We start from the raw sequence: 27,047 nt of genomic DNA on the forward strand, positions 1-27,047 counted from the left end.
TTACTTATCTTATATGAATGGAATGGATAGTTTAATAAAAGAAAGAAATTATCACTGACCACAGAGCAAATATTAAAAATATTTCGACAGTCTAGTACCCCTTTTTACAAATATAAAACCCCCCCTGTTAATTTTTTTTTTCCTATTTTGATCTTATGATATTCTTTTGTGGTAATAAGAGACATGAATGTAGTAGGATTACGTAATGTTAAAAAAAAGGGAGGACACAATAAATTCTATTGAACAACAATAATAATTGAATCTAAAATTTATTAATTTCAAATCGGGAGTAAGCCATGCGGCGATAGAATGATTTCTGCATTGCTAATACCAATTAGTGGAGGAGCTAAGAAAAGTCAAAGGGAGTGTTGATTGCTGGCCGGAAAACATGAGCTAAAAGGGGAATGAGGTAACGGGTGACAACTGGGCATTTGATCATATCATCATTTTCCCAGCAAAATAAAATAAGTAGAATATAAAAAAAGATACGAGGCTTTTTGTCTGGTCGTGGAAATCAAAGAGCAATGTCACCATCCATGTCATGAACAGTTCATGAGATATCAATTGCCGTTGATCTAACAACTTAGGGGCGGACTTCACATTGATCCAACAATCACATGACCATCATGAATTGTTCATGTAATGGATGGTAAAATTTCCTGGAAATTATACGAAGGTGGCTGTCTCATCGATATATGGGAGTGAGTTGTCACCCTCTCTCAAAAGAAACATTAGCAAAAAGACTTTTTAATCATGAATCTTTGGAAAGGTTTGATTCTCCGTTCGTATGTCTTAATTAAAGTGGTATCTCTTTAGTGCCCTAAAGTATCTTTGTTTCTTCCAACAAATCATGCCCCATCATTCCTAGACACGTGTCGGCCTAACGTTACGAGTAGCTTCAAGTTTCAAACCTTTCCATGTATTTGTATTGTGGGCGACAGTCACTTAGTGGAGATGATTGGGCCAAGTAATAAGATCTTTCTAGGGCTTCGTTTCATGCGAGGTCAGGCCCATCAGGCCTTGTTATCGATCTTCTGGGCTTTTCATAAACTTCATCTGGGTGGCCTAAAAGCCCCATTGCATCAATAGATGAACATTTTCGTTATGCACCATGATATCTGAAAGTTCAATGGGTCAAAGGAGTAAAACTCTTAGGATATGTATTTTCTCGATTCACAAGACTCGAACTCGAGATATTGCTTAAGGGAACTAGCATCGAAAATCTGAACCAACCCACGTTGGTAATATTTTTTCGGTGTTTACCATTATATGCGGAACTCAACGGACCCCGACTAATTCAGTTCGAGCAGGGTACGCTCACTAAGAGATAAAATTCTCCCAATTAAGGATTTTCTTCATTTATAAGACTCAAACTCGAGATATTATTTAAAGGGAACAAGTATCAAACAGCTTGAACTTATTCTTGATAGTCATGTTGGTAATATTTTGAGAGCATAATAATCCGCAAATGGAATACTTAGATCTCAATTTCTCTCTTTTCTGTTAAGCTATTTAAAGATTTAGTCAGCTTGCCTATCACAAAATTATTAAGGAAACAAATATTTTCTGAATACTATAAATAATAAAAAGTACATTGTTGAATCACATTTTTAAGAGTTAATTATTCTATTTTATAGTGCAATTAGTTTGAAGCTCAAGTGCCCACTTGATCCTGTGAGCGATCTAACGTCAGTGTTGTGCTACCGGGCATAATTAACAATGCCCAATATATCCTTATACTCGAGAAGCCACATAATTGCTCTAAAGATTAAAGCGTTACCTATTCCCCTGTGATAACAATGCTAATTCCAAATTGGGCAAGCTAATGAAGATTATATACTATCTGCCTTCAATTTCAATACATAATTTCGCAGATTGTACAAAATTCCAACATTATAAAATCACTTGCAAGGATCGAACAAATTTCATCCCAAAAAAAGAAAAAAAAAGAAAAGAAAAATGGGTTCCTCCAAGCTAATTCCTATAGTACTTGCTTCCCTCATTTGTCTAGCTCTAACATTACCCTCACAAGCCCAAAACTCACCGCAGGACTATGTTAACGCCCACAATGCCGCCCGTAAACAAGTTGGCGTCGGCCCGATAGCATGGGATGCGAAGCTTGCATCCTACGCCCCGAGCTATGCCCACAAGCGAGCCGGAGACTGCGATATGATCCACTCTGGTGGACCCTATGGGGAGAACCTCGCCTGGGGCAGTTGGGACATGTCGGGCATAGAAGCAGTGAAGCTCTGGGTAGACGAGAAGCCGTTCTACAATTACAATTCCAACACTTGCGCTCCTGGCAAGATGTGCGGCCATTACACTCAGGTGGTATGGCGTAATTCGCTTCGGGTTGGTTGTGGTAAGGTGAAGTGCAAGACGGGGGGAGCGTTCATCTCTTGCAACTACGACCCTCCGGGCAACATCATAGGGCAAAAACCGTACTGATGAAATTTCATTCGAATAAGACAAAGCTTTTGAATGCCTAGGTAGGCCTTATCGACAGTCCATAAGTCACAGTAATACAAACAATGGATCGGGAAAACATATCAATGTGAGTGGTGTAATAACTATAACCGGCTCATCTTGTATTTTTTTCAAATGAAATAAGCTGAGAACATATCTATAGGTACGTGTTTTGAACCGATCCAACATCTCCAAAAGAGTGCGCTTGGCGGAACAATTATCAGCATAATGCATGAGTTTTGAATCGCTAATTGTTGGCGCATACGGCGTGTCCAATACTGCCCATCAACTCACTTCGTGTGAATTAATGTTATATTTCCTCATCTACCGGAAAAAAAAAGGGTTATCTCCTCATACAATCAATACTCGTGTTTGATAATCTCTCATCAAATACGAGAGCCCTCTCTCATCATAAAATCAACTGAAGTAGGCTAACAGTACTGAATATTGGCTCTTGATTTAGTTCTTACGGCAACTGTATCGATAAGGTACTGTATACTATGCGTCTCTAGATCGGGATGGTCCAGTTCATTGACAGGTAAATCCATGATTCACGTTTCCATATTCAGATGCTATATATGGAATGTATATATGTGGCATTCTTAATTAGTTTCTTCCTCAAGTTAGTAAGATATTCTACGTTGGTTGTTGGATACATAATACTCAAAACATGCATGGAATCTTGACCTACTTCCTATATAACTTGGCAATGTCCCACGGGGAAATTTAAATTTAATGACCGTAACCCCCCGGTTCGCGAAATTTATGTCATCAAGTGTTGTGTGTAATGCTAGCTGTCACGATTTTCGGAGAGATTATTCGGTGATTTACCTCGCCACGTGACGTGAGGAAATACTAATTAAATTGTAATAAATGAAGTGTTAATCGATTAATTGTGGTGATATTTCTTAATTGAAGCAAGCTTATTGGTTTTTTCTCACCACATCATTATGAGGTGGGTTCATTTAAAATTTTCTCCGATTTTCGATTTGGCGCAATCTGAAATTTAGTCGTCAGGATTGCCATTGATAGAACTCCATAGCTAGCTGGTCTCTTTGCGAATAAATAGGTTACATACAGAGAGTTGAATCGGTCCAATTCGACCGAATAAAGTAATGGTCATTTCTCTCTACTTAAAAAAAGGTTAAAAGAATCCTCTTGACGAGGAGTGTATAAGGCGTTGTGGCCTGGATCTCTCTTTTGACATTGAAGGGCCTGCCGCTTTCCGACCAGCCACCCGCGGAGTGGGGCTTCTGGCGACGGGGCATTGCCGATGAACGGTACGTGATTTTCCGCAAAAAAAATTAAAGAAAATATATGGATCAATAAATAACGAACATTATCTGTGGTTGACTTGGTTTAGTAGTTTAATCTAATGCTTTCTCTGCCGTTTTCAATAGAGATGCCATGAAATTGCACGGTACACAGAACGAAAAGATTATTCTTCGTGTGTTAGGACACTGTCTTCCATACACTTATATCGAGGCGAAAGTCGTAGGAAACATGTACCAACCATATAGCAATTAACAGACGTTTGGTGAGTCGGGCACGAGTGAGCAAATTTATATTAACAAACATTGGCTTTACACAAGATTGTGTTCCCATTGTCAGCGTCTCTGGCTGCTAATGGGTCCATAACATTAGCCGGTAGAACAGTACATGTGGTGGTGACAGTGAAATGTTTATTTGTAGAGATCGGAAAGTCAAGTCGTCCAAATAGGACCATTGCATGTGTTTTTTTCTTAATAACATGAAGAATCTTCCAAATAATATGTGTCTATCTGCATCTGACACGATTTGCTAATTAATTAAGTCCGGTTTTTTCCTCGTTTCCCACTATAATGTTAGGTTAAAACATTTAATTCAGCCATTACCTAGGCAGTAGATGACAGGAGCTGGGTTGGTATGCCCCTATTAGTCCTGGACTGTGGATTGTAAAGTACATTGCCCAGATATGTTATTCGGGCTTACTTGGAAGAAGAACAAAAATATCGCGAAAGACTCGTTTTAACACGAGGATAGCACACTTGCCATTCGTTGGTAATTACGGGCATATAGGATAACATCCCCATCAAAGTACATATGGCTTTCAAACTAAGCGCGGGGTTAGTGAATACTATCAGTGTGAGGGGCGACGCATATAATGGGTTCTTGTCGGATTGCCGATTCAAAAGGAAATAGAGTACATAGTATATATGAAATATTACATGTATCAATGAGAAAAAAAGCAACTTGTTAGGTTGCTATCCAAGAAGAAAAGTGGCAGTTCTAACTTTTTTGCATGTTTGACATTCATCAGAAGAGCAGACCAGATACATCTCAGGTGTGTCTAGCATGGAGTTCTGTTGTATGTATATGGGAGATCCACATGTATATGTATTAATCTGTCTCATTTGTCCAGCATCTGATGCCTTAACAAAATATGTATTTGTATATGATATTTTCTCTCTTATCTGTCCAGCATCCGGTACTTTAATATATATGTATGTGTTGTTTGTGTAGGTCCAGAGTGAAGTCGTGCGTGGAGAAGAATCCCTGTGCTTTCATACATTGCTCTATTTAAGCCGAAAGCCTCGGAAAACTTTAAAGCATTAGCATTTCTTTGTTGTTGGTCTCGAAGAGTAGGAGTTCGCTCCAAGCATTTGCTACCATGGCTCCCTCTGCTCAATCAACTCCTGATGGGACCACCATTGATAAGTAAAAGCCACTTCCGAAAACTGAACTTTGTAGCCAAAACACACTGAGTACCCGGAACTGTTCTTGGTTCATGGTGTTGTTATGATATATATCGCGTTAAGCCGCTCCTAGGTGCTTTTTTGATGCTTCATTCTGCCATTTGTCATTTTGTTTTTGTGAAAATGCAGCAATTGCAGTAGTGAGAAGTATGCTGATGTGAACTGGGACGAGCTTGGGTTCTCCATGACCGAAACCGATTTCATGTATGTCATGAAGTGCTCCATTGGGGAGAATTTCGATGAAGGAAGCATCATTCCCTATGGAAACATTCAACTCAGCCCTTGTTCCACTCTTGTCAACTATGGACAGGTACAAGAAACCATCCCCAGATCTAATCATTTATCGGATCCCGAGTTTAACATGAATATACATTTTTATACAGGCGCGGACCATGTGAGCATTAGTGTGTGTTTTTAGCATTGCTCTACTTATGAAAAATCCTGCATTTTCCCTTTCTTTGGCGGGTTCAGTGACACTCTTTACTGCAAGCACTTTGAATCTGAGATTGCTATGTAATGGCGTTTGTTGTAAGGGCCTGTTTGAGGGGTTGAAGGCATACAGGAAGGAAGACGGGAAGATTCAGCTTTTCCGCCCGGACCAGAATGCACTTCGTATGAAGGCAGGGGCTGAGAGGCTCTGCATGCCTTCGCCTTCCATTGGTAAATTCGTTGATGCTGTGAAGCAAACTGTCCTCGCCAATAAGCGCTGGGTATAATACATAAACTCTTCTGTGAGCTCTATAGATAAACCTTCTGTGAGATTCTGATCCGTCTTCATTGTTGAAAAACTTTGCGATTTTCCGTTCTACTTATCTCGGAAAACATGAAAATTAACGCAATAGTTGTTTGATCCCATTTTTCATTCAAAAAGATGAAGAAATAGAACCATGCTGCAATGTAACTCAATAAAACATTCGGTATCCTGTGTTTGCACCTTCTCGGCGCCTTTTGAATAGAAATTGTTATCCTTTTACCGATAAAATAAAAAATAAAAAATTCAGTATCCTGCAGTGTCTTCTATTTCCTATTCCTTTCACATTGTTTGGAAATTAGAACACAAGTTTTCCGTATATTTAGTGTGATAGGCGAGCTCGTTTCAAGAAAAGGAAAACAAGAGATTAGTACAACTTTGCAGATGTACCGTTATGCTTCTAAGCTATTTTGTTGAAACTATCCGTATATGATTCTTATGAGATGGAAATTCAGGTGCCGCCAATGGGAAAAGGATCATTGTATGTTAGGCCACTGCTGATGGGGATGGGAGCTGCTCTGGGCTTAGGGCCCTCACCTGAGTACATGTTCCTAGTGTTCGCCTCCCCTGTCGGGGATTACTACAATAAGGTGATAAAGATCGTCATCATTGCATCTCTTCTTATTTCAGTTGCAGTGAATTTCACAAACAGATAATAGCAGGCAAGATAAATTTTCTACTTCAATCTTGTAGGGTCGAAAACCTATGAACCTTCTTGTCGAGGATAAGCATCGCCGCGCTTCTCCTGGTGGGACCGGAGGCATCAAGACTGTGGCCAACTACTCACCGGTAAACAAATATGTTCATTATTTGCGAGAAGATTTTGCTTGTCTATAGGTTATGCTGCTCTGCTCAATCCTGAAACCAAAGAATCAGAATATAGAAGTGATCACATTAATTCTAGAAGTTATCGAACAGCTCCTTATTATTTCAGGAAATAACATTAGCTATGTACCTAAAATTATCGCAGGTTCTCAGTGCGCAAGCTCGGGCAAAGGCTCAGGGGTTCTCAGATGTGTTATTCCTGGATGCTGCAATGGGGAAATACGTCGAGGAGGTTTCAGCATGCAATATCTTCGCAGTTAAGGTACATAAATTCAGTGGAGCATTTCTGGTATCTGTTTGTATACATGTGAAAATTTTATCTCCTAGAGCGGATGTTTATAGTATAATATGTCTCCTTTATAAACTTCGGATTTTGACGTCACCCTGATATCATGTAGGGTGATGTGATCTCGACTCCGCAAATTACTTGCGGAACAATTCTTCCTGGAATCACAAGGAAAAGCATAATTGAGATTGCTCTCGCGCTCGGTTACAAGGTGATCAAATCTCTCGGCATATCAAGCGCATAAAACGCAAAATTATTTCTCCAATGCTGTATTTCAGAGCTTTATCTTCCGAATTGGAAAATAGTTCATCTTTCCCGCCCCTAGTCACGCGGTCTTGTGCTTCGAACAAATCTTGACAGGTCGAGGAGCGGCTTGTTCCCGTGGAGGAGCTGCTGGATGCTGATGAAGTTTTCTGCACAGGAACAGCAGTTGTGGTTACTCCTGTTGGTAGCGTGACTCATCAGGGCAAAAGGTACAAAACTTTGCAAAGCAACTTCCGTGAAAATGATTTTCACTGAAGTGATCGAAACGCAGCAAGTTCCGGGTTTTGGTGAATGAAACAATATCACGAGGCGTCTTTCTTTTCTTTCTTTCTTTCTTTCTGGGACAAAATTGTTTGGTGACAGCATGTCGAGTCTAATATCAAGCACTTATCATGATAGATCTTCTTCCCTCATTCAGATATCATAGAATGTAATGTATCTCAACAACTTTCATTTCTAATAATGGCAGGGTTGAATACAAAGAACAGGGAGAGACCGTGTGTCATAAGCTCTATGAAACTCTGACAGGCATCCAAACGGGTCGGATCGAAGACAAAATGGGTTGGATGGTAGATGTCATTTAGGATTTGCTGATGTCTTTCAAAAATGTCATCTGTACTGTTGTCATCGCCGGGTTTCCCCGATATTGTGGTTTGGTATCGTTCCAACTAATAAGGTGATAGTTCGATACAGATCACTAGCCATAGCATATCCACAAAAGGTTCTCTGCAGTCCAATGCAAACCATTTTCCTTTTTTCTTTTTTCCGGTTCCATACTTTATTTCATTATCATGTAAAATGTGGATGTCGGAAGAAATGGCCGAACCTCCTCCGCTCAATGGTTAGAGCACGAGCACGACGAAGATAGCGTAATTCTAGACCGATTTACCCAGGTTTAGCAGTAACAGTAGTTCACAGAATTCTAGAATTTCTGCATATCATACCTACATCTACATCGTAACGAACATATATCTCTAAACTCGTACTTATTATTCTCAAGACATTCGATCTTACGATTATATTTAGGGTAGACATATAAAAAGAAAAAAGGTATAAGCACATATTTTGGAACTATATGATGCGAAAGTTTGCCGGCAATCATTCCATTATGAGAATGCCGTTTGCCGAATCCAACGGCCGAGAATAGAGTGGATTGTTAGGCGTATTCATCACCCTTTTTTGCCTCCCAGTATATAAATATGTTAGCACGTAAAGGCTCGTGTAATGTCATACTGCACGCAAAATAGAAAATCCACAGGCTGCGGAGAATTAGCATGAAAACGCGTACGTATAAATTGTTTCATAATCATCATTATAGAAATGAGCCACATAGATTCGACCAATTATCATCGATTATTTTATTAAATAGATAGTGGTCCATAACGATAAGTTATCTCATTGACATTAGTGCCAATTTAGTGACGACCGTATTGCTTAAGTAATCGAATTAAAATACGTAGAAAGGATAAACAAACAAGCAATTGGATCTTTCATATCGGACTGATTTGGAGTTAATGTGACCGAACTTAAATGATAAAAAAGGGTATAAAATTACAACGCAGTGCGAGCTTAGTGAAGCAGCCCTAGTCGTCGTATAATAATAAATGGCGTCGGGAAGCTGCTGTGGGCCCCACCTCAGCCACATACGTCCCCTTCCCGCCATTCCACGTGTCACCGACGCCAGAAGCTGACCGGTGCCCCCACTCTTCCGGCCTTTAAGACCGCCGGGAAATACGCCCTTTCTTCTCCCCTCTCTCCCTCTGTCTTCCTTCCGCCATAGCCTGCACTCATACGAAGCTCGGTGCTCGCCTTCTCCTCTACGTATATACGTACTTTCGACGCAAATGTACGTATAAAGGCCCACCACCTGACGGGTCACCACCACCACCGCACCACCTCACCATCTTCTCTCTCTCTCTCTCATCCATTCATTGTCAGTACGTACAGGCGTTAACAGGGAGGGAGAGCCCCGGGGGGCCCCATTGCCAGCGGCAGGGCCGATAATACAATTCCGACTAAATAAATAAATGATATTAGACTGATTAGCTGTGTCGTCTGTGATTTGATTGGTGATATCCCTTCTGGTGGATTCTGCTCCGCACTATGGTCGGCGTTCGGCTTCGACAAAAGCTTCCCTGACGAACGTCCTTTCGGTGGCTCAGGCGGTTTGAGCTGAGTTGGGGATTTCGGGCTGCTTTGTTCCATCCTTCTTCTTCCCTCCAATTGCTTTGCTGCCGGGGGCTCTGATTTGAGGTTTGAGGAGGTGAACCGTTGGGGTTGTGCTCATCTGATTGTTGAGCTAGGAGCCGAGTGTGGAGTAGGGCTTTGCACTGACGGGACGAAGAGGAAGAGGGGAATCGAGAGGAACTTTCTAAATGGCCGTGCAGTACAGCTGCTGCGAGACGAACTTCTTCATACACATTCTGATCATCGTCCTGCTGGTAATGTTCGCGGGCATGATGTCTGGACTAACCCTAGGGCTCATGTCGCTGAGCCTCGTCGATCTCGAAGTCCTTGCGAAGTCGGGCACTCCCAGAGATCGCAAATACGCGGGTGCGGGAAATGAATCTATTCGTTACATGTTAAATTGATTAATCACGCTGAGTCGCTTAATTTAGTTAAATTTGATAGGCAAAGTTTCTTTTTGCTTAACTGCCTGTTGGGGCCTTTTTGAATGATTGATTAGATTATTCCTTTTGAGCAGGGCACTGTTTGTTTACCGTTTAATCCCGTGATTTAGTTCCGTAAATGGATCAATGTCTTGAAAGGGAAACATCAGGAAGAGCTATGATTTAATTTTTCGAAGGGTGGGATCGTTGGAATTTTTAATTCGGGCCCTAGTTTTTGGTTAGGATATAGTTTAATGAAGCTTCATCTTGAATCCAAACTGGCATAAGCAGCTCGTATGTGTGAACAGAAATTCTGGGTTCCTGTTCATCATTTTCTTTTTCCGGTCTTTTCGGCCAGTATTCTTTCTGAACTGAACACCGCATACTGCATGAGAGAGTTGTACAAATTAGGATGACAGTGTGGAACAGCTCCGTGTAGTAGAGGAAGAATCTAACATGGGGAAATAAAGTTGCAGGAATTCTAGATTTTGGTAGAAATATAAATTCCATTTTGGCATGAACATATGGGGGGAAAAGAAAAGTTTTTGCCTGCTTGTTGGACCACTGCTGAATGCCCGTATTCTCGTGTAATTTAGAGCACTTGTCTAAATAAAAGAAGGGGGGGAGGGGTTTTGAGGATGCTCAGTTTGTATATGTACCCCCTTTCCTGGTGGTTTGATTGATGTGGTTAAAACTTGACCTTATGTCATTTTCCTGCAGTAACATGTACGTTAGAGATAGCTTCTTTAGTCTGTTCAAAGTCCTTTTGGCCTTTACGTGGTCTTCCTTTTGCCGGTGCATGAAAATCTCTGTACGTGTCAGCCACATTGATTGTTTGTATTGTATGTGGCAGCTAAGATACTGCCTGTTGTCAAGAATCAGCACTTGTTGCTCTGCACCCTTCTAATATGCAATGCTGCTGCCATGGAGGTAAATTTCATCCCGTTTCATATTTGAAGCTGTGTGCTTAAAAGATGCTAACTGTCCTTGGCTTTCTTTCCATTCCCATCAGGCACTCCCCATATTTCTTGACAGTTTGGTGATTGCATGGGGGGCTATTTTGATATCCGTGACATTGATACTTCTCTTTGGGGAGGTGGGTACCTATTTCTTCTTATGTCATTTCATCCTCCTTAGGAATAGCTTAGTGCTGAAGTTTGATGATATGGATGAAATTAGTTGGACATGTGCAGAGATTTGCTGGCAGGGGTATATGCTAGTGGATTGACTGTCCTGTACATCTTTCTGCATGGACAACCAATCCTTCTGATATATTGGCAGTATTGGTTGAAACATATTTTGTCCCACACATCCCAATAGTCCATGATGCTATGCATGATTGACCCTATTTATAATGGATCTTGTTTGAAAAAACAGCCTTAACTATTTATGTTATTTCTGAAAAAAAATCAGATATCATTTCTGGGTTTGCATTTAGAAATTGATATCTGTTTTTCTGGACAGATAATTCCACAATCCGTTTGCTCACGGTATGGTTTGGCTATTGGCGCTACTATGGCTCCAGTGGTCCGTGTTCTTGTTTGGATCTGCTTTCCTGTTGCATATCCAATAAGCAAGGTTATCCTCGTTCGCCTTTCTACAGAATTCCTGGTTTAGGTTGATCAGTTTGGTTCTTAAATGTTATTTGATTACTTGTAATTATCAGCTCCTGGACTTTTTACTGGGCCATGGACATGTAGCTCTCTTTCGCAGAGCTGAGCTGAAGACACTTGTGAACTTGCATGGTAATGAGGTAGGTTTGTTCTATTGCTATTTTCTGTCTCTTATAAAAGCAATGACGACAGAAATATTTTATTGTGATAGTTTAATTGGACCTGATGATTATACCCATTGTTATGATACCTTGAAGACTTTGATAAGATACCTAGCATGCCTTCAAATTTCAAAACTTCAGTATACAGCACCTCATCACTGCAATTTATTAGTCATTGATGAAGTTTGTTCTGATGGCAGCAACATGCATTGCTCTTTCTTCATTACTATATTAAAGTCTATTGATTGCATAGCTTTAGACCATTGATAGAATTTTACTTTTGCAGGCTGGAAAAGGTGGAGAGCTGACACATGATGAGACAACAATTATTGCCGGAGCACTTGAACTCACAGAGAAAACAGCAAGTGATGCCATGACTCCTATATCAGATACTTTTGCTATTGATATCAATGCCAAGCTCGATAGGTCCATAAATAAATCTTATGATGCCATTGATTTGTTTAGAACTTGTATTGTAGCTTTTTATTTAGGTTTGTGCTTAAAGTACTATTCCATATATGCAGGGAGTTGTTGAACACGATTTTGGAGAAGGGGCACAGCAGGGTCCCAGTATACTATGAGCAGTCTACTAACATCATTGGATTGGTTCTGGTGCGCTATTTAAATGCTAGTATCTCAGTTCTACTTTTTGATTATCCCTATGTGACTTCTATTCTAGTTGATCCATACGAATCTTCTATTCCTATCGCATGCTCTATGTAAGCAACACTACTATGTTACTGCTTCGGGTTTAATCACTTTTACACTATTCAAATTCTTGTGCCCCTGTTAGCCGTGATGTTAGCTTCCCATGTTTCTGTATAATATGCAAGTGATGCTTTCTAGAATGCCAATTTCCCATTGCTGTTGTCTCAGGTAAAGAATTTGTTAACCGTCCATCCTGAAGATGAAGTACCGGTGAAAAATGTCACCATCCGGAGGATCCCAAGGTCTGTTTTCGTTGAAGAAAATGCTTCCTTACTGCTGTTTATAGCAATCAAGAAATTGCTGTTTCATTTATTTGATTGTTTGATGTTGTTATAGAGTTCCAGAGACGATGCCTCTGTATGACATACTGAATGAGTTTCAGAAAGGGCACAGCCACATGGCTGTTGTTGTAAGGCAGTCTAGTAAGACACAGGAGAATTCTGCTAACAACAGCAATAATGACAGTAGGTTCATGTTCTCTATAGTACATAGGTGGTGAACCTTTTAAATTCTGTTTTCCTGAGCATAGTTTTCTCATTGGTTCGATTGGGAGTATAGGTACAGTGAGAGATGTGAAAGTAGATGTTGATGGTGAGAGGCCATTACATGAGAAGATATTAAAGACGAAGAGATCACTCCAAAAGTGGAAGAGCTTCCCGACTGGTGGGAACAACGCGGATCGCGGAAATACTCCAAGGAGCAAGAAGTGGACAAATTACATGTACGCAGATATCCTGGAGATAGATGGGAAACCCCTTCCGAAACTTCCTGAAGAAGAGGAAGCCGTTGGCATAATAACAATGGAAGATGTCATTGAAGAGCTGTTGCAGGTACGACACACCTCGCCAGGCATATACTTTTCCAAAGTCATTTCATCCTGCTAAAGTCGTGTTAGTCATTGGAATTGGGATGCGGGTTCAGCATTCAAAACCTAATCACTATGGGGTGGTGACCTCACTATCACAATCTTTTTGTTTGACAGGAGGAGATCTTCGATGAGACGGATCATCATGATGAATACTCATGACATTGACCGTGTGCACGAATGATAATGCAGAATGGGTAGGCATGTTTACTTGAATCCGTTTAGTCCTTTTGATACTTTTAGTGACACCTGAATGTTGCAGTTGAAACTGAAGGGAGGATCTATCGCAGTTGAAATCAAACGGAAAGTTCAGGTTTCAGTAACATTTCTTTGTTCGATCGAGAGTAATAGTGTATAGGTATTCCGTGTAATGCTGACACTGAGGTGATACATAATATGGAGGAGAAACTCTAGTTCATCATGAAGTTGTACATTCTTTTATCTCAATTCCGTTTTGAAGCTATATGTTGCCTCTGGGTATGAAGAAATCTGTTGTTGTTTGGAACGTTGGATGCTTCAATAGTTTGAAAAGAAATTATCGCCTCCTGAGGAGCTCGGGAGAAGGTGGCTGTAACTGCATATGCTACATTACTCTGAGATTTCTTCTTGTTAAGAGGTTTTGGCTTCTTGGGGGCTGGTAGTTGTCATATGCATATTCTCAACAGAAAAAATCGGAACATCATAAGTATCTGCATACACACTGCGAATTGGGAGAGCGTCAATGGATTCCTTTTTTGGGAGGCATTAATATTTTAGATGATGCATAATGGAAAGGAGAAGCTGTAGGAGTTCACAAAGTTTCGAGAGTTTGTTACGAAGCTATAAGTTGCCTTTGGGCATGAAGAGATCGATGTGTTGATGGTTTGGAATAGGGGTGTGAACGACCCGTGTAGAGCCTGAATGTATGAGGCTCAAGCTTGGCTCATCAATGTGCTTATGAGCTCGAGTTTGGGCTTGAGGTTGAACATCTGAGTTCGAGCTCGGCTAGTTCAATAAATTGAACGTCTCGGCCAGGCAAGGCTTAGCCAACGAGCCAAGTGCAGTAGAAAAGCTTGGGCTCGACTCGAGTTCAGGCTTCAGTTCAAGCTCATTTAGGTTCGTCAATGATTATAAAGTAAATTTGATTTGGGACTCGGTGGACTATAATGAGTGATCAACAAAAGTACTTGCATTTCATTATCGGGATATTCGGGACGAAATGACGTGACCCATGTTTTTTCTACTATACCCAAGCAGGGCTCCAAAGCTCAGATTTTTCATCCAAAACATTTCTCAGTGGCATCTCCCATGGCTTCCAGCTGACCATTTCATCTCGCAGTACTAAAATGAAGCTCACACGCTCTCAGAAGCTCCCTCTGAGCTCCAAGTACCAACCTCAATTAAGGACAATATGCGGGAAGATCTTCCCCGACGACGAGCAGAGCGACGCTCAGTTCGTGTCCCTCCTCCGGAACATCGTCCGAGGAAAGCACAGCTGGAGCTCCGCCTTCAACAACCCCTTCATCACTGCCTCCCTGAGGCCGCACCACGTCGAGAAGGTCCTGGTCGAAACCCTGGAGGACTCCAGGTTAGCCCTCAGGTTCTTCAATTTCCTCGGGCTGCACAAGAACTTCAACCACTCCACGGCGTCCTTTTGCATCCTCATCCACGCCCTGGTCCAGAGCAATCTCTTCTGGCCTGCTTCCTCCCTCCTGCAAACTTTGCTATTTCGCGATCTAAGCCCGAAGGAAGTATTCGAGGAGCTTCTGTATTGGTACAGAAAATGTGGGTTCTCGTTAAGCTTGGGTTTTGATTTGGTGATTCAGAGTTGCGTGCAGAATGGGAGAGCATTAGATGCTGTTTTGATCTTTAAGCTAATGACGGAGGAATCTGATTTGTTACCAGAAACGAGGACTCTAAGTGGGCTCTTGAACGGATTGGCAAGGGCTCGGCAATTCCACAAGGCTGTGGAGTTGTTTGACCATATGCTAAATTTAGGCCTCCAGCCTGATGTTTTTGCCTATACAGCAGTTGTTCGGAGTTTGTGTGAGATGAAGGATTTCACTAGAGCTGAGGAAGTAATCCGTTTTATGGAGAAGAGCAAATGTGAATTGAATGTGGTGACTTACAATGTGTTGATTAATGGTCTATGCAGGTCCCAGAGGGTTGGGCATGCCATCCAGGTAAAGAACTCTCTGAGTCAGAAGGGGTTGAGACCAGATGTTGTCACTTTCTGCATGCTGTTGCTTGGGTATTGCAGGGCAGAAGAGTTTGAGCTTGGAGTGGAGCTAATGAACGAGATGCTTGGATTGGGTTTTGTTCCGAGCGAAGCAGCTCTATCGGGTCTTGTGGAAGGCTTGAGAAAAACCGGCAGGGAACTTGATGCTTTTGATTTGGTTAGTAGAGTGGGAAAGCGTGGAGCAGTACCTAACCTGTTCGTTTACAATGCGCTGATTAATTCTCTTTGTAGAATAGATAAGAGGGATGAAGCAATGTCACTTTTTAAGGAAATGGAAATGACGGGACTTGTTCCAAATGATGTTACCTATACAATTATAATCGATTTTTTCTGCAAGAAGGGGGAGTTAGATGCTGCAATTCAATTTTTTTCAGCCATGGGCAAAGCAGGGATAAAGCCCACTGTTTACTCTTACAATTCTTTGATATATGGGCATTGCAGATTGCGGAATTTACTCAAAGCTGAGTCTTTTTTCCATCAGATGAATGAGAAAGGATTAACTCCAACTGTAGTGACGTATTCAGCACTGATAGATGGGTTATGCAAGGAAGGAGAAATGCACAAAGCCTTTCGGCTTTACCATGAAATGACAGGAAAGGGCATTGCTCCGAATGTTTATACCTACAATGCTCTTATCTTCGGTCTTTATCGCTCAAATATGATATCTGAGGCGTGCAAGCTGTTTGATGAGATGGTGGGAAGCAATGTCGTTCCAAATGATGTAACCTACAATATCATGATTGAAGGACATTGCAGAGCACATGATATAGTAAGAGCCTTCAAGTTGTTTGAAGAAATGATAAGGAGAGGCCTCAAACCAGATACATACACTTACAGGTCCTTAATAAGCGGCCTTTGTTCGATGGGTAGAGTTACCGAAGCCAAGGAGTTTGTGGACAACCTACACAAAAAACATAACAAGTTAAATGAGATGTGTTACAGTGCCCTTCTCCATGGATTCTGCAGAGAAGGGAGGTTGACGGAAGCCGTAAGGGTTGCTCAGGAGATGGTGGAAAGGGATGTAAATATGGACCTCATTTGTTACACTGTACTTATTGATGCGACTCTGAGAAAGAACGGTACAAAGATCATGTTCGGTTTCCTACAGGAGATGCATGAGCACAGAATAAGCCCCGATATTGTACTGTACACCAGCATGATTGATAATTATAGCAGAGCAGGAAAGTTGAAGGAGGCATTAGGGTTTTGGGATGTGATGGTCGATGAAGGAGTTCTGCCGAATGCCGTGACTTACACTGCACTGATAAATGGCTTGTGCAAGAGTGGATCTATCAATAAAGCTGAAGTGCTTCTGAAGGAGATGCTGGTAAGTGGTCATCTCCCGAATCAGGTAACCTATGGCTGTTTCCTTGATCACTTGACGAAGATTGGAGACTTGAAGAGTGCAGTAGAGCTTCACAAGGCAATGCTTAAAGGCCTCTTAGCAAACACTGCAACGTACAACATGCTGATAAGAGGCTTCTGCAAATCAGGTAGACTTCAAGAGGCTTGGGAGATTCTTCTTGAGATGACAGGAAATGGGATCTTTCCTGATTGTGTCACGTACTCGACTTTCATCTATGAGTACTGCAGGAGGGGAGATATCCTCGAAGCAATCAGGTCGTGGGAGTGTATGATTAGGAAAGGTGTAAAGCCTGACATGCTCGCATACAGTTTTATGATTCACGGATGCTGTGTCTCAGGGCACCTTGCTAAGGCTATTGAATTGAGAGATGAGATGACGAGAATGAGAATTAAACAAAGTCGGGTAACTTCTGACAGTTTGAAGGGCTTGCAACCTTTGGCAAAAGTTCCTTGAACTTTTAACAAGATTCTATCATTTTTTTTTAATCCGATAGATGGGAGTTCAATTTGTGGAGGTAAGATTTTGATTTTTGGGTTCTTTTTGCTGTACAGTAGTTTTGACATTGTAAATTAGAGTTGGAAGACAGATTTTGTATCCAATTTCAAAGGGATGAATTCATCCGCTTGTGTTCGTCAAAATAATTTATTAAGATCGAGACAGTTCGGGGGGTGTAACTGCAATATGTGATCAGTGTCAAATAAAACATCCTTCCACTGTCTTTGAGCCTTCTTTGATATGTGATATGTTGTTGGTACTTACTGCATTGTGCGTATGTCGATCTTCATCAATATACAAGCTATGAGACATTTTCCTGAGACATGAAATCCAATTGCATTACCAGTAAGTGTTTGAAGAATACTCGTTCTTTCGAGTTACAATAACTTGATTGATCCTTACAAAGCCTCCAAAGTGAACTTTCTTAATGCAGTCTGCAGGCAATAAACCGGCATGACAACGTTAAAGTAACCCCTCAATGTTGGAATCATGTGATGTCTAAGCTCCTCATTGGTGTCAACCATTCTGCTTCTGCGCATACTGCACGCGAATATTCCTCCCTTCCAATAACTGCAACGAAACAGGACAAGGAGATCTGGAATGACTTTTCTGTCTCCCCGAGACTTAAGACGGGAATAACAAATTTGAATGCATATGCAGATTTTGGTCTTACTCGACCATCCATTTCCTTCAGAGCTTCTGCAGCTGCAGTTTCAGAATCGGAACGTACGAACTTGTAGCCTTTGATTTTCTGCTTACATGATCACATATAACCTTAGCTCAGGAAGATTTAGCATGGCGGTACCAGATATCGTTAAAACCAACAAAATCTCAGTAAACTTGGGACATCCTGTTCTAGTTTTACCTTCTATAATATCACCAAACTGCTGGAAAGCATCCCTTGGGACAGTTTCATTCGTGTCGTACGACAGCCCTGAAACTCAGGACACCGTAAAAGTATCCGCTTGAATTGAATCAGGAAGATTGCTTGATCAGGCGTGTAACAAATCAAATCAATACACAATTCAAGCGAAGAAAAAGGGAAGAGGGCTGACCCCCAACAAACACTTTGGTAGCAGAGCCACGAGCAGACATCTAACTGGACAGAAGAAACCTGAAGGGGAGACGACCGCTACTTCCACCCAGAGATTGCATGTTCCTCACAAGGTAACCGGAGAAGCAAGTACGAACTAATTCTACAAGCAGCGGAACCTGAGGAAGGAAGAGTGGCTGGACTGCTTTCTAACTTCTCCAGAGCCACTTCTAGTATAGCCTCATCTCATCTGCTGCCATCCGCCATCTTTTTACTGTTATCGCCATTTTCTTCACCTGGAGATGGAGTGGAGACCTCAGTTTCCATGACAGTGGCAGCAAATAATGTATGCTTACTTGAACAGTCAAAGAGTAGACTCAAGTCATTCATTTATGATATTGCTGCTGGTTGCAGTATGGAATCCTTACAAATCATTACTAGTTTCAGTCCCAGCTCCATTAGTATTAATGCATCGGCACCAATGCAGATAGAGGCGATGGTTTCAAACGGGAAGTTCAAAACAAAAAATTGAGGGAGAAGGGCAGCAAGCAACACATGGAAGTAAGATCTAACCATTGAATCCACTATCTATATCTGATTGGAAAAGCTCAGGGAACATTAAGCAGAAACAAGAGGTTTCTTCTGATCTTCTCCTACGAAAAATCCTAACACAACTAGTGCCCCCATAATCAGCACGAAACTAGCACCGGATTACATACAAAGTGGACATCGAATCATGATCTCACTAGAGGCTTAGCTTAACTAAATCAAAAGGAGCGTCAGGCACCAATCAGGCCTTCTTGGGGGATTTTGTAGCCTTGGAAGGAGACTTGGGCTCCTTCGTCGCCTTGTCTGTCTTCTTCGGCAAGAGCACGGGGTTAATGTTGGGCAAGACACCACCGTGAGCAATGGTAACACCCTGGAGCAGCTTCCCGAGCTCCTCATCGTTCCTCACCGCCAACAGAACATGCCGGGGAATAATCCTATTCTTCTTGTTGTCCCTAGCTGCGTTCCCCGCCAACTCCAGAACCTGCACAATTCCCCCAATTTTTTTTTTAGCAGAGGCCAATCCAATCCATCAATGTGAAGCTTCAAGCAATGCCATCTCTCTTTTTTTTCTTTTTTTTTTTTACAGCATTTACATGACTAATCCAAATCGAGCCATGGACAACGGATTAGCCCGTATAGTATCTAGCCGAGAAACAAACGGGGGGGCGGAGGGATAACTCACTTCAGCTGCCAAATACTCCAGCACGGCGGCGAGGTAAACCGGAGCTCCGGTTCCGACACGCTCCGAGTACCTCCCCTTCTTCAAGTACCTCCCAATTCTTCCCACTGGGAACTGCAGGCCGGCCTTCACAGACCGAGAGATCGGCTTCTTCTTCGGACCGCCTCCCCTTCTGCCTCCGGCTCCCTTCACCTTGGTCGGAGTATCCATTGCAGCAGGCAAGCAAATGAGGGTTGAACTGTAATTCGGATTTCGATTAGATTAGATAGACAGATAGGTTCCGATTTGATTTCGTGCCGGAAATTCAAACAAGTTCTTATGGAGGGACAGGCGTTCAGATCAGGAGCCGATGCCTCGACGGGGTTCTCGGAGGAAGAATCCTGGCCGTTGGATGGATATCTCATAGACGGCTGAAAATGATTTTAGCCGCGATCCGCTGCTTTCAGAATGGACCAATAGCGTGCCAGTACCAGTTTGAATTTTTGACCAATTTCACCTTTGGCCCCTTGATTCTTCCTTTGTAGTTGTATTGCACCCTCGAAATTCATCATATTTACACTTTCATCCACAACTTAACCGGATCTCGAGGGGTTATGAATTTCCTCTTTTCTTTGCATGAAAGAAGCTACATCTCATATCTCAAGGGACGAGAAATCTAGCAGAAAGACATACTACTTGTGATCTTTTTGTGGCCCTCCCTCGTGCTTCTTCGCGCGCTCTGCAAAAATCAACCTCCCATCAATTATCTGGAAAAGTTACCAAAACCATAAGGCAAAACTAATGACAATAACAAAAGTGAGTCGAGTTTATTCCTAGTTCATTATCAGAGGTATCTCTTTTACAAGCAGGCAGCATCAGAAAGGCATATATTACATACTACATTAAACAGAGAGTTGAAGAACGCATCCCATGAACAAGATTAAACTAAGCATAAAGTCTTAGCTAAAGCTAAACATAGATTTACAGACTGGATCAAAGGAAGTACATCATTTGTACCCAAAAAAAAAAATTAAAGGAATCCAAGTGATCTATACAGCACTCTCAAATAATTTTACAAGTAGCCGTAGAAAATTTCATAATTCAATTAGAGATTCATTACAGAATATTTTTAGATCTTTACTTCCCAGGTTATTGGCACAGTCTGGAGTAAATTCGCCACCACTTATCTCAAAACACTCCATTTCATGATAAGCATTTTGCATTGGAAGCTAGAGACTTTCCAACAGTACATGATTTGGCTGCATTTAATGAAGGAGAGAATCCAGAACGAGGCTGGCAAATGATAGCTCTGTCACATGCTGGGAGAGAAGTGCTTATTAAGGCAGGAGCATGCTCCATTCTGGTATACTCGATGGGTGCTTTATGGCCCGTTTGATTTCACAATTTAATTTTAAAATTTTAACTCTACTCATTACACAATAAAAGTTAACAACACAATAATTATTTTTTCAAATTTTTTAACCATTCAATTCAATTTTTTTTCCACAAGAAGGAAGGGCATTGGGACTTTACGGGGAAGGAGTGGACTTAAAAGAGGATAAACAAAAAGGAATTGGGAGCTCCAATGGCATTCCCAACATTATACATTTGGAAGGGAAGATGTGAAGCTAAGTATACGGGGGAAACAGTCAATTCCAGTTCAGTGCTATGCAGGCCATCGAAAGCTTTCTCGGAACCAAATCGAGCAAAACCGAACTAATCAAACAAAAATGTTTTTAATCCTTCCATGTCAAAATAAAAATCGAACTGAACTTTGATTCAACATAATTCATTAAACAAGTGCAAGGCATACTCAAAGGTTCATCATTGAGCTGGCTGGACTAATAATTAATTCATGATTTCTTTTTTTCTTTTCAAGCATCTAATGCATCGTCAAGGAATTAATCAAATCTGTACCTCAAACAACCGAACAATCCTTGAGACCAAAGGTCTGCAAAATTCTGACCATCATCGTCCAAAGTTGATAGCAACTCAACTTTCCACATGATGACTTCATTCAAGAAGAGGGTCGCATGACATCGAACCATATCCATACTTGAAGGTGCAACACCGTCGTTCATTCCCATTCTAACTAAGAGTAGATTCCTTTGATTTACACCCAAGACCCAGTATTGACTACTATCTACACATGACGAACTGAACTAAGCCATTAGGTGATCTACCAAATGTTACAGAATGATTCACGTCAAACCTTGAAACTGTTCAATATCAGCGTTGATGATTTCAGCCTTGCAAGTCGTTTTATAGTGGCCTGTTTGGTTACACCGGCTACAGTGTACTGTGTGTTTCTCCCGATTTAAGTCCTCTACACATAACCGCTTCTTCTCGGGTCGTCCGGGTGGTCTTCGAGACTTGGGTGGTCTGACCAGTATGTTCTCATCGTCAACAGGTCCATCCCTTGGTTTTCCAGACTGAATTCTTCCTGAAATTGGGTGTATCTCTTCCGCGTAGGCCTCCCGGTAACTAGCAGCCGTAAAGCACTTCTCTGTGAAAGCGTAGACATCCTTCCCGCAAGATGTTATGGCAGCAACAGCATGCGAGCATGGGATACCAAAGAGTTGCCAGTCACGACAGGAACAGGAGCGACTATCAATGTTGACAATGTTCGATCTTTCATGTGACAAAACTTCGAACTCCACCTCATCAGATCTTAGGACTTGATAAGTAGAAGCATGAGCTATCGCCTCTAACATTCTCTTCTCTGCTGATGGGGCGAGAATGGAGAACCAAGAGTTACTTTTCAAGCGCCGATCCTGAAATTCCTCCATTAGTTTGTGGTGGATCTGCTCAATCACTTGAATGATTGGCAATTCCCGAGCCTTGAGGATCCATTTATTGAACTCCTCAATGTTCGAATACATTTGACCAAACCTTTTCCCTTCGAAATAGACTAGTGCCCAGCTAGAAGGAGGATATTGTTGCAGCCATTTGAAAGCTTCGGAGGAAACCTCCTCTATCTCAGCCATCTTCTCCTTAAAACCTACTGTCGTGGTAGCATATGCGGCTTTATGGAGAAAATGCGCTAGCCTTGGGTTCTTAAACTCTCTGGCAAGGGTTTCACTCAGATACCGCAAACAGAATGCATGGGATGACTTTGGAAATTTTCTTCTCGCTGCTTCACAGATCCCCTTTTGCCTGTCAGATAAAAATATAATTGGAGGAATATTTCTGGTATTCACTTCAAAAGATTTACGTATCTCAGACAAAAACCACCACCAACTCTCATCATTCTCTTCATCAACAATACCAAAAGCTAAGGGAAACAACCCACCATCAGGATCAAATGAAGTCGCCAAGAGCAATGTGCCAAGATATTTGCTTTTAAGGGGGATTGCTCCAAGCCCGATAATGGGCAAACACCCATTTAAGAAACCATAAATCGATGCATAGAATGACACGAACAGTCTTTCGAACCGATTCTCTGGAGGACTGCTTGTAAAAACTTCTGCAACACTTCCAGGATTGGCGCTCCTTATATGCTGACAGTCAGCTGGAAGCCAGCAATAACCTTCTTCAAAAGAGCCATAAATTGCCGCGAGCCCCCTCTCTTTCGCACGCCAAGCCTGTTTATACGGTATAGTGATCCCATAGTGCTTATGTATATCATGCAAAATATCTTTGGGCTTGTAGTTAATGTTGCTCCTTAAGCGTTCCTCTATAAAGCTAACGATCCAATCCACAGAAGCCTGGTGGTGCCCGTTCTGTGCATTTCTTTCGCAAGTATGGGTTCCTTCAAGGCTTCTTATCGTGAAGGTCGGTGCATTGGGAACCTTCACGGCTCGGATCCGCCATGGACAACCTTCTGACGCACACTTTGCAAAATATCGGACCAGATCACTTTTTATTATACGGAGCTCAAAGTGTTGTGCAATAGCAGCTTCTTTAATTGCATTTCTAAAGGCCTTCACATCGGGGAACTCTTGACCGACAACAAAGTTGTGGTCAGCCATAAAGTCAGCCAAGAATATTCATGAGTTCGCATCCAAAGGGAAACAAGCAGAAGCATGAGATTCCCTTCCTTAAGAAGGAGTGAGCGCTACCAACCGAAACCCATATCAAGGAACAACTGTAAGCAGGCTACCAAACTTGCAACAGCAAATTCGAAGAATGACGGCTTGGAAGATAAGAGCTGCATGAAGCAAAAAGAAGGCTCAGATCGCCAGTTGAAGGGCATAACATCCTTTCCGTATATGATGTTATCTAGTTTAGCCAAAAATCTAAATTCATGTTAATTTGGGCATCTCGATGCAACTTTTAGAGATCGGAAGGCTCGCATTCACACGTGCTGCAGAAGTTTTCAGCCATTTAATTCTTTCCAATCCAAGCAAAATTAGAAAATATACACTGAGGGATCGATAACAGCACATTATGACACATTTGATGTCAGTTACTGACGAGACTAATCGTAGGGCGACAAGCTTATAATGCAAAGCAGGTTTCCAGCAGACGTCCGAATTTAGGAAGCATCCAACAGATTTATCCAAGGGTTCCAGTTTATATTCAATAATCATTTCAAGGCTCCCCTGTGGCACCGAACCTCATTATCGAGCTTTTCCGTCGCCTAATTTAACAATTGGCTGCTAGAACCGAAACAAAGACGCATTTCTAAGAACTAAAAACTTCTCCCATCCAGTACAGAAATGAAAAGATGATCTACTTCATTGCAGAGCAAAGCAGGCACATTCAAGAAGAGCACATATACAAGCACCTGAACAGACAGAGAGCTGTGCGCAGGAACATGCAATAAATGAAACAACTGATACCAAAAGCCGAGGCATTCAGGGCTGTCCATGAAAGTAACCAGAAGAAAACAGAAATTCAAGCTCGGAAACAAGACTCGTCGGAGCTGCGATTACCTAAAGAAGATGAAATTGGCGAGCCACTGTGCTACGAAGAGTTGACAGAGAGAGCTCTGCGGTAATGCTGGGTGATTGGTAGAGAGAGCAGAGACGGAGATGAAGACTCAGATAGATGAACTTTCATTGAGGGAAGATTAGGGTCGATTCGGTCATATTCCAAGGTTTCCTTAACCCTTTGCTGGCGGGTTTGGTAATTAACTCTCCCGATAAGGGTATTTTGGTCATTATGGGGGCAAAGAGTGGGGGTACTTAGGTACTTTACCTTTCAATTCGATTCTCAAGTCTCCACCGCTTCTGTGGCTTAGCGCGACGCGATCATCTTTTCAAGCCAAACAGGATTCAATCATATGTATCCATCTAGACGTACGTACGTGCAAATATCTAATTGATCCATTCATTTTTATTCCTCGAGTGAGTAATTGATCCATCCGTTAAAAATCAGATCATACGTTAAAACTTGGCTTGGGTTCCAATGAGTGTCCGCAATCTGTTTGTTCTTGGACGAGTGGTCATTGCTTGTACGTATGGTTGATTGAAATGGGAAAATCAACACTTATTTAAAAAAAAAAAAGGGAAAAAAACTAAGAAGCCAAGGCCTATGATGTCTATAAAACCTTAGATCATATGCTGCACATATTTTTCTCATCTTATTATAGCTCTCCCAACATATCTTTCCTCACCCTTTTGTTAAGTGAAGAAGAAATTGCACGTCTGTAACTTTCTCCCCTTCTTGATTTCATCTTCGACGATTCAGTTAACCGGAGGGGCTCTGTGGTACGCCAGAGCTGTCACCGGGAAAAACATCTGCCGGACTCCTTCGTCCCTTATTAGAGGGAATATGATACCGCAAGCACCACCAAAACGACACACATACATCGAAGCTTTGAGGCTCGAACCAATGCTGGGAGTCGCTAATTTCATGGAAACCGACCATAGACTATGTAGCAAGTGAGTTGCTCATAGTGATCAGCCTGGCGCCAATCCACATGCGTCTTGGTGAAGGGAACGGGATCATCAATCACCCAACGCCGTAAATGGCTGCTGCGAAGAAATGGCAGAACAAGCGCCTTGGGCAGGGGTTCAGGCCCGAGATGTGGAAGCAGGCCCGCTCGAACACATGACATAGTTGAAGCACGCATCGCGCAGTTCCTTTTTCACAGGGTCGGGGGATGAGCAGAGGACCTTGTAGAGGGCTCCCGCTAGCGTGTTGATTGTCGATGCCCCTGGCTGCAAATGCAAAAGTGCATCATTTCGAAGAGCCACCAAACCTGCCTTGTGGTGATTTAGCCATTGAAAAGGCGGTTTGAGGTGGAGGAGTAGGAGACTATGCTGCTCACATTGCGGAGAGTGTAGAGCGGCTCGAGATATCTGCAAAGGGCCGGAGAGTCATTGGGATCGTTGAGCAGACGGAGGAGATCCCTTAGCACGATGACATCAGACAGAGCTACGGTTATTCCTGCTCCGGTAAGAGGATGTCTCATGTTCAAGGCATCTCAAATGAGGAGTGCTTCTGGAGTTGGTTGAGGAATGGCGGGCATGCTCCCATTCAGCATTGATCTAATGTAGCCCTTCTCGACCGCAGCAATGAAGGAAAGGAAGATTTCCGGTGGGATCTAAAAACCATCGCCAATTCCTCCTCTGATCAGTCTAACAATTCCATCTCCTTTTTTCTTATGCTATCAAGTTTTCATTTTCTGTAAAAAAAAATAGAGAGAATTTGCTATAATGTCACACACTCTAAATGGTGTGAATGTGCTCTTATTTGCAGTAGATGGAATATAACAATTGTGGAAATATATCAAAAGATTACACAATTATCATAAACATTAAATATTTTTCGATATCCCTAATTGATTTTCTCCATATCATATCTCTTGAATGTCTCCCTAATATTCTGAAAATTCATGTAAAACTGTTTCTCGACGGCAAAGGGCTCGAAAGCTAGGGATGCTTGTTTGAATATGTTATTACCTCAGAAGCCACGACTGACTTCAGATAATGAGACATTTCTCCATTAGCAGCAGAAGGCAACTTCTGACCAGGGATGTCGACCAAGCACCGAACCTCATTGCTGCTGATGGGATAGGACAGGATGGGGGAGGGATCCGCCAATATCACGTGCCCATGGTTCGGGAACGGGAGACTGCAGTTCTCCAAGGTCAATCCCACGAAATGAGAAGGAATATCAACCTGCGTAAGAACAACAAGTTCTCTCTTGTTTTTAGACTCGAACAAGGTTGTAGAGAGATCTTTATCTTTATCTTTTTTCCAAACCAAATTGAGAGATAAGAAATCACCTTGGGCTTGCAGAGAGATCGGCGGAGATTCGAGAAACATCCGTCACACACGATGGTCAATGGAGCATAAACTTTCGGCTCTTGGCCATCCTTAGTCTTGTACTGAACGCCTAGGACGATCCCCTTATCTTTGATCAGAGATCTTACCGTTCCTTGCTCTAACTTCACACTGACAATCAAAGGAAAAACATATGAGAGTCGGACCTTGATATGCCGTTGAAGTTAAGATATCTTTATCATGGAAGGTATGAAAATTACTTTGGGAGGG

At 42.0% G+C, this 27,047-nt stretch overlaps 5 protein-coding genes across 12 annotated transcripts; 4 read left to right on the forward strand and 1 right to left on the reverse strand.

The window, feature by feature from the left end:
- Positions 1-753: 753 nt before the first annotated feature.
- LOC116197493 (pathogenesis-related protein 1-like) lies at positions 754-2,448 on the forward strand. Its single transcript, XM_031527653.1, has 2 exons — positions 754-769; positions 1,988-2,448. The coding sequence occupies exons 1-2, from the start codon at positions 754-756 to the stop codon at positions 2,446-2,448; spliced, it is 477 nt and encodes a 158-aa protein (XP_031383513.1).
- A 1,179-nt stretch (positions 2,449-3,627) lies between these two features.
- On the forward strand, positions 3,628-8,090 carry LOC116194876 (branched-chain amino acid aminotransferase 2, chloroplastic-like). The gene is made up of 10 exons (XM_031523783.1): positions 3,628-3,746; positions 4,969-5,163; positions 5,331-5,511; positions 5,735-5,911; positions 6,408-6,542; positions 6,646-6,741; positions 6,923-7,039; positions 7,176-7,274; positions 7,424-7,536; positions 7,797-8,090. Exons 2-10 carry the CDS (start codon positions 5,117-5,119, stop codon positions 7,909-7,911), a joined length of 1,080 nt encoding a protein of 359 aa, XP_031379643.1. The 5' UTR covers positions 3,628-3,746; positions 4,969-5,116; the 3' UTR covers positions 7,912-8,090.
- Positions 8,091-9,059: 969 nt separating this feature from the next.
- LOC116196531 (DUF21 domain-containing protein At2g14520-like) lies at positions 9,060-13,746 on the forward strand. 2 transcript variants are annotated; one of them, XM_031526294.1, is made up of 12 exons: positions 9,060-9,880; positions 10,790-10,866; positions 10,949-11,032; positions 11,401-11,514; positions 11,603-11,689; positions 11,997-12,136; positions 12,235-12,322; positions 12,587-12,660; positions 12,755-12,882; positions 12,977-13,248; positions 13,401-13,480; positions 13,546-13,746. In XM_031526294.1, the coding sequence occupies exons 1-11, from the start codon at positions 9,703-9,705 to the stop codon at positions 13,443-13,445; spliced, it is 1,287 nt and encodes a 428-aa protein (XP_031382154.1). In that variant the 5' UTR covers positions 9,060-9,702; the 3' UTR covers positions 13,446-13,480; positions 13,546-13,746. The 2 variants fall into 2 exon arrangements, with proteins under 2 accessions (XP_031382154.1, XP_031382153.1); XM_031526293.1 differs by having other exon boundaries at positions 9,063-9,880; positions 13,401-13,746.
- Positions 13,747-14,019: 273 nt separating this feature from the next.
- Positions 14,020-17,599, forward strand: LOC116196529 (putative pentatricopeptide repeat-containing protein At5g59900). Its single transcript, XM_031526288.1, has one exon. The coding sequence runs from the start codon at positions 14,609-14,611 to the stop codon at positions 17,318-17,320; it is 2,712 nt and encodes a 903-aa protein (XP_031382148.1). The 5' UTR covers positions 14,020-14,608; the 3' UTR covers positions 17,321-17,599.
- An 80-nt stretch (positions 17,600-17,679) lies between these two features.
- LOC116196530 (histone H2A-like) lies at positions 17,680-24,637 on the reverse strand. Of its 7 annotated transcripts, none has more exons than XR_004154842.1 (7): positions 21,520-21,808; positions 19,627-20,341; positions 19,158-19,425; positions 18,418-18,691; positions 18,228-18,296; positions 18,036-18,113; positions 17,680-17,932 (listed from the first exon to the last, which is right to left on the reverse strand). XR_004154842.1 is itself a non-coding variant. In XM_031526292.1 (3 exons), the coding sequence occupies exons 2-3, from the start codon at positions 19,831-19,833 to the stop codon at positions 19,186-19,188; spliced, it is 447 nt and encodes a 148-aa protein (XP_031382152.1). In that variant the 5' UTR covers positions 19,834-20,341; positions 21,520-21,807; the 3' UTR covers positions 18,834-19,185. The 7 variants fall into 7 exon arrangements, 3 of the variants coding, with proteins under 3 accessions (XP_031382152.1, XP_031382149.1, XP_031382151.1); XR_004154841.1 differs by having other exon boundaries at positions 18,228-18,326; XR_004154840.1 differs by having other exon boundaries at positions 18,228-18,691.
- Between the last annotated feature and the right edge of the window lie 2,410 nt (positions 24,638-27,047).

Source organism: Punica granatum, chromosome 2 (genome assembly GCF_007655135.1).
Source record: "Punica granatum isolate Tunisia-2019 chromosome 2, ASM765513v2, whole genome shotgun sequence".
Lineage (NCBI taxonomy): Eukaryota > Viridiplantae > Streptophyta > Magnoliopsida > Myrtales > Lythraceae > Punica > Punica granatum.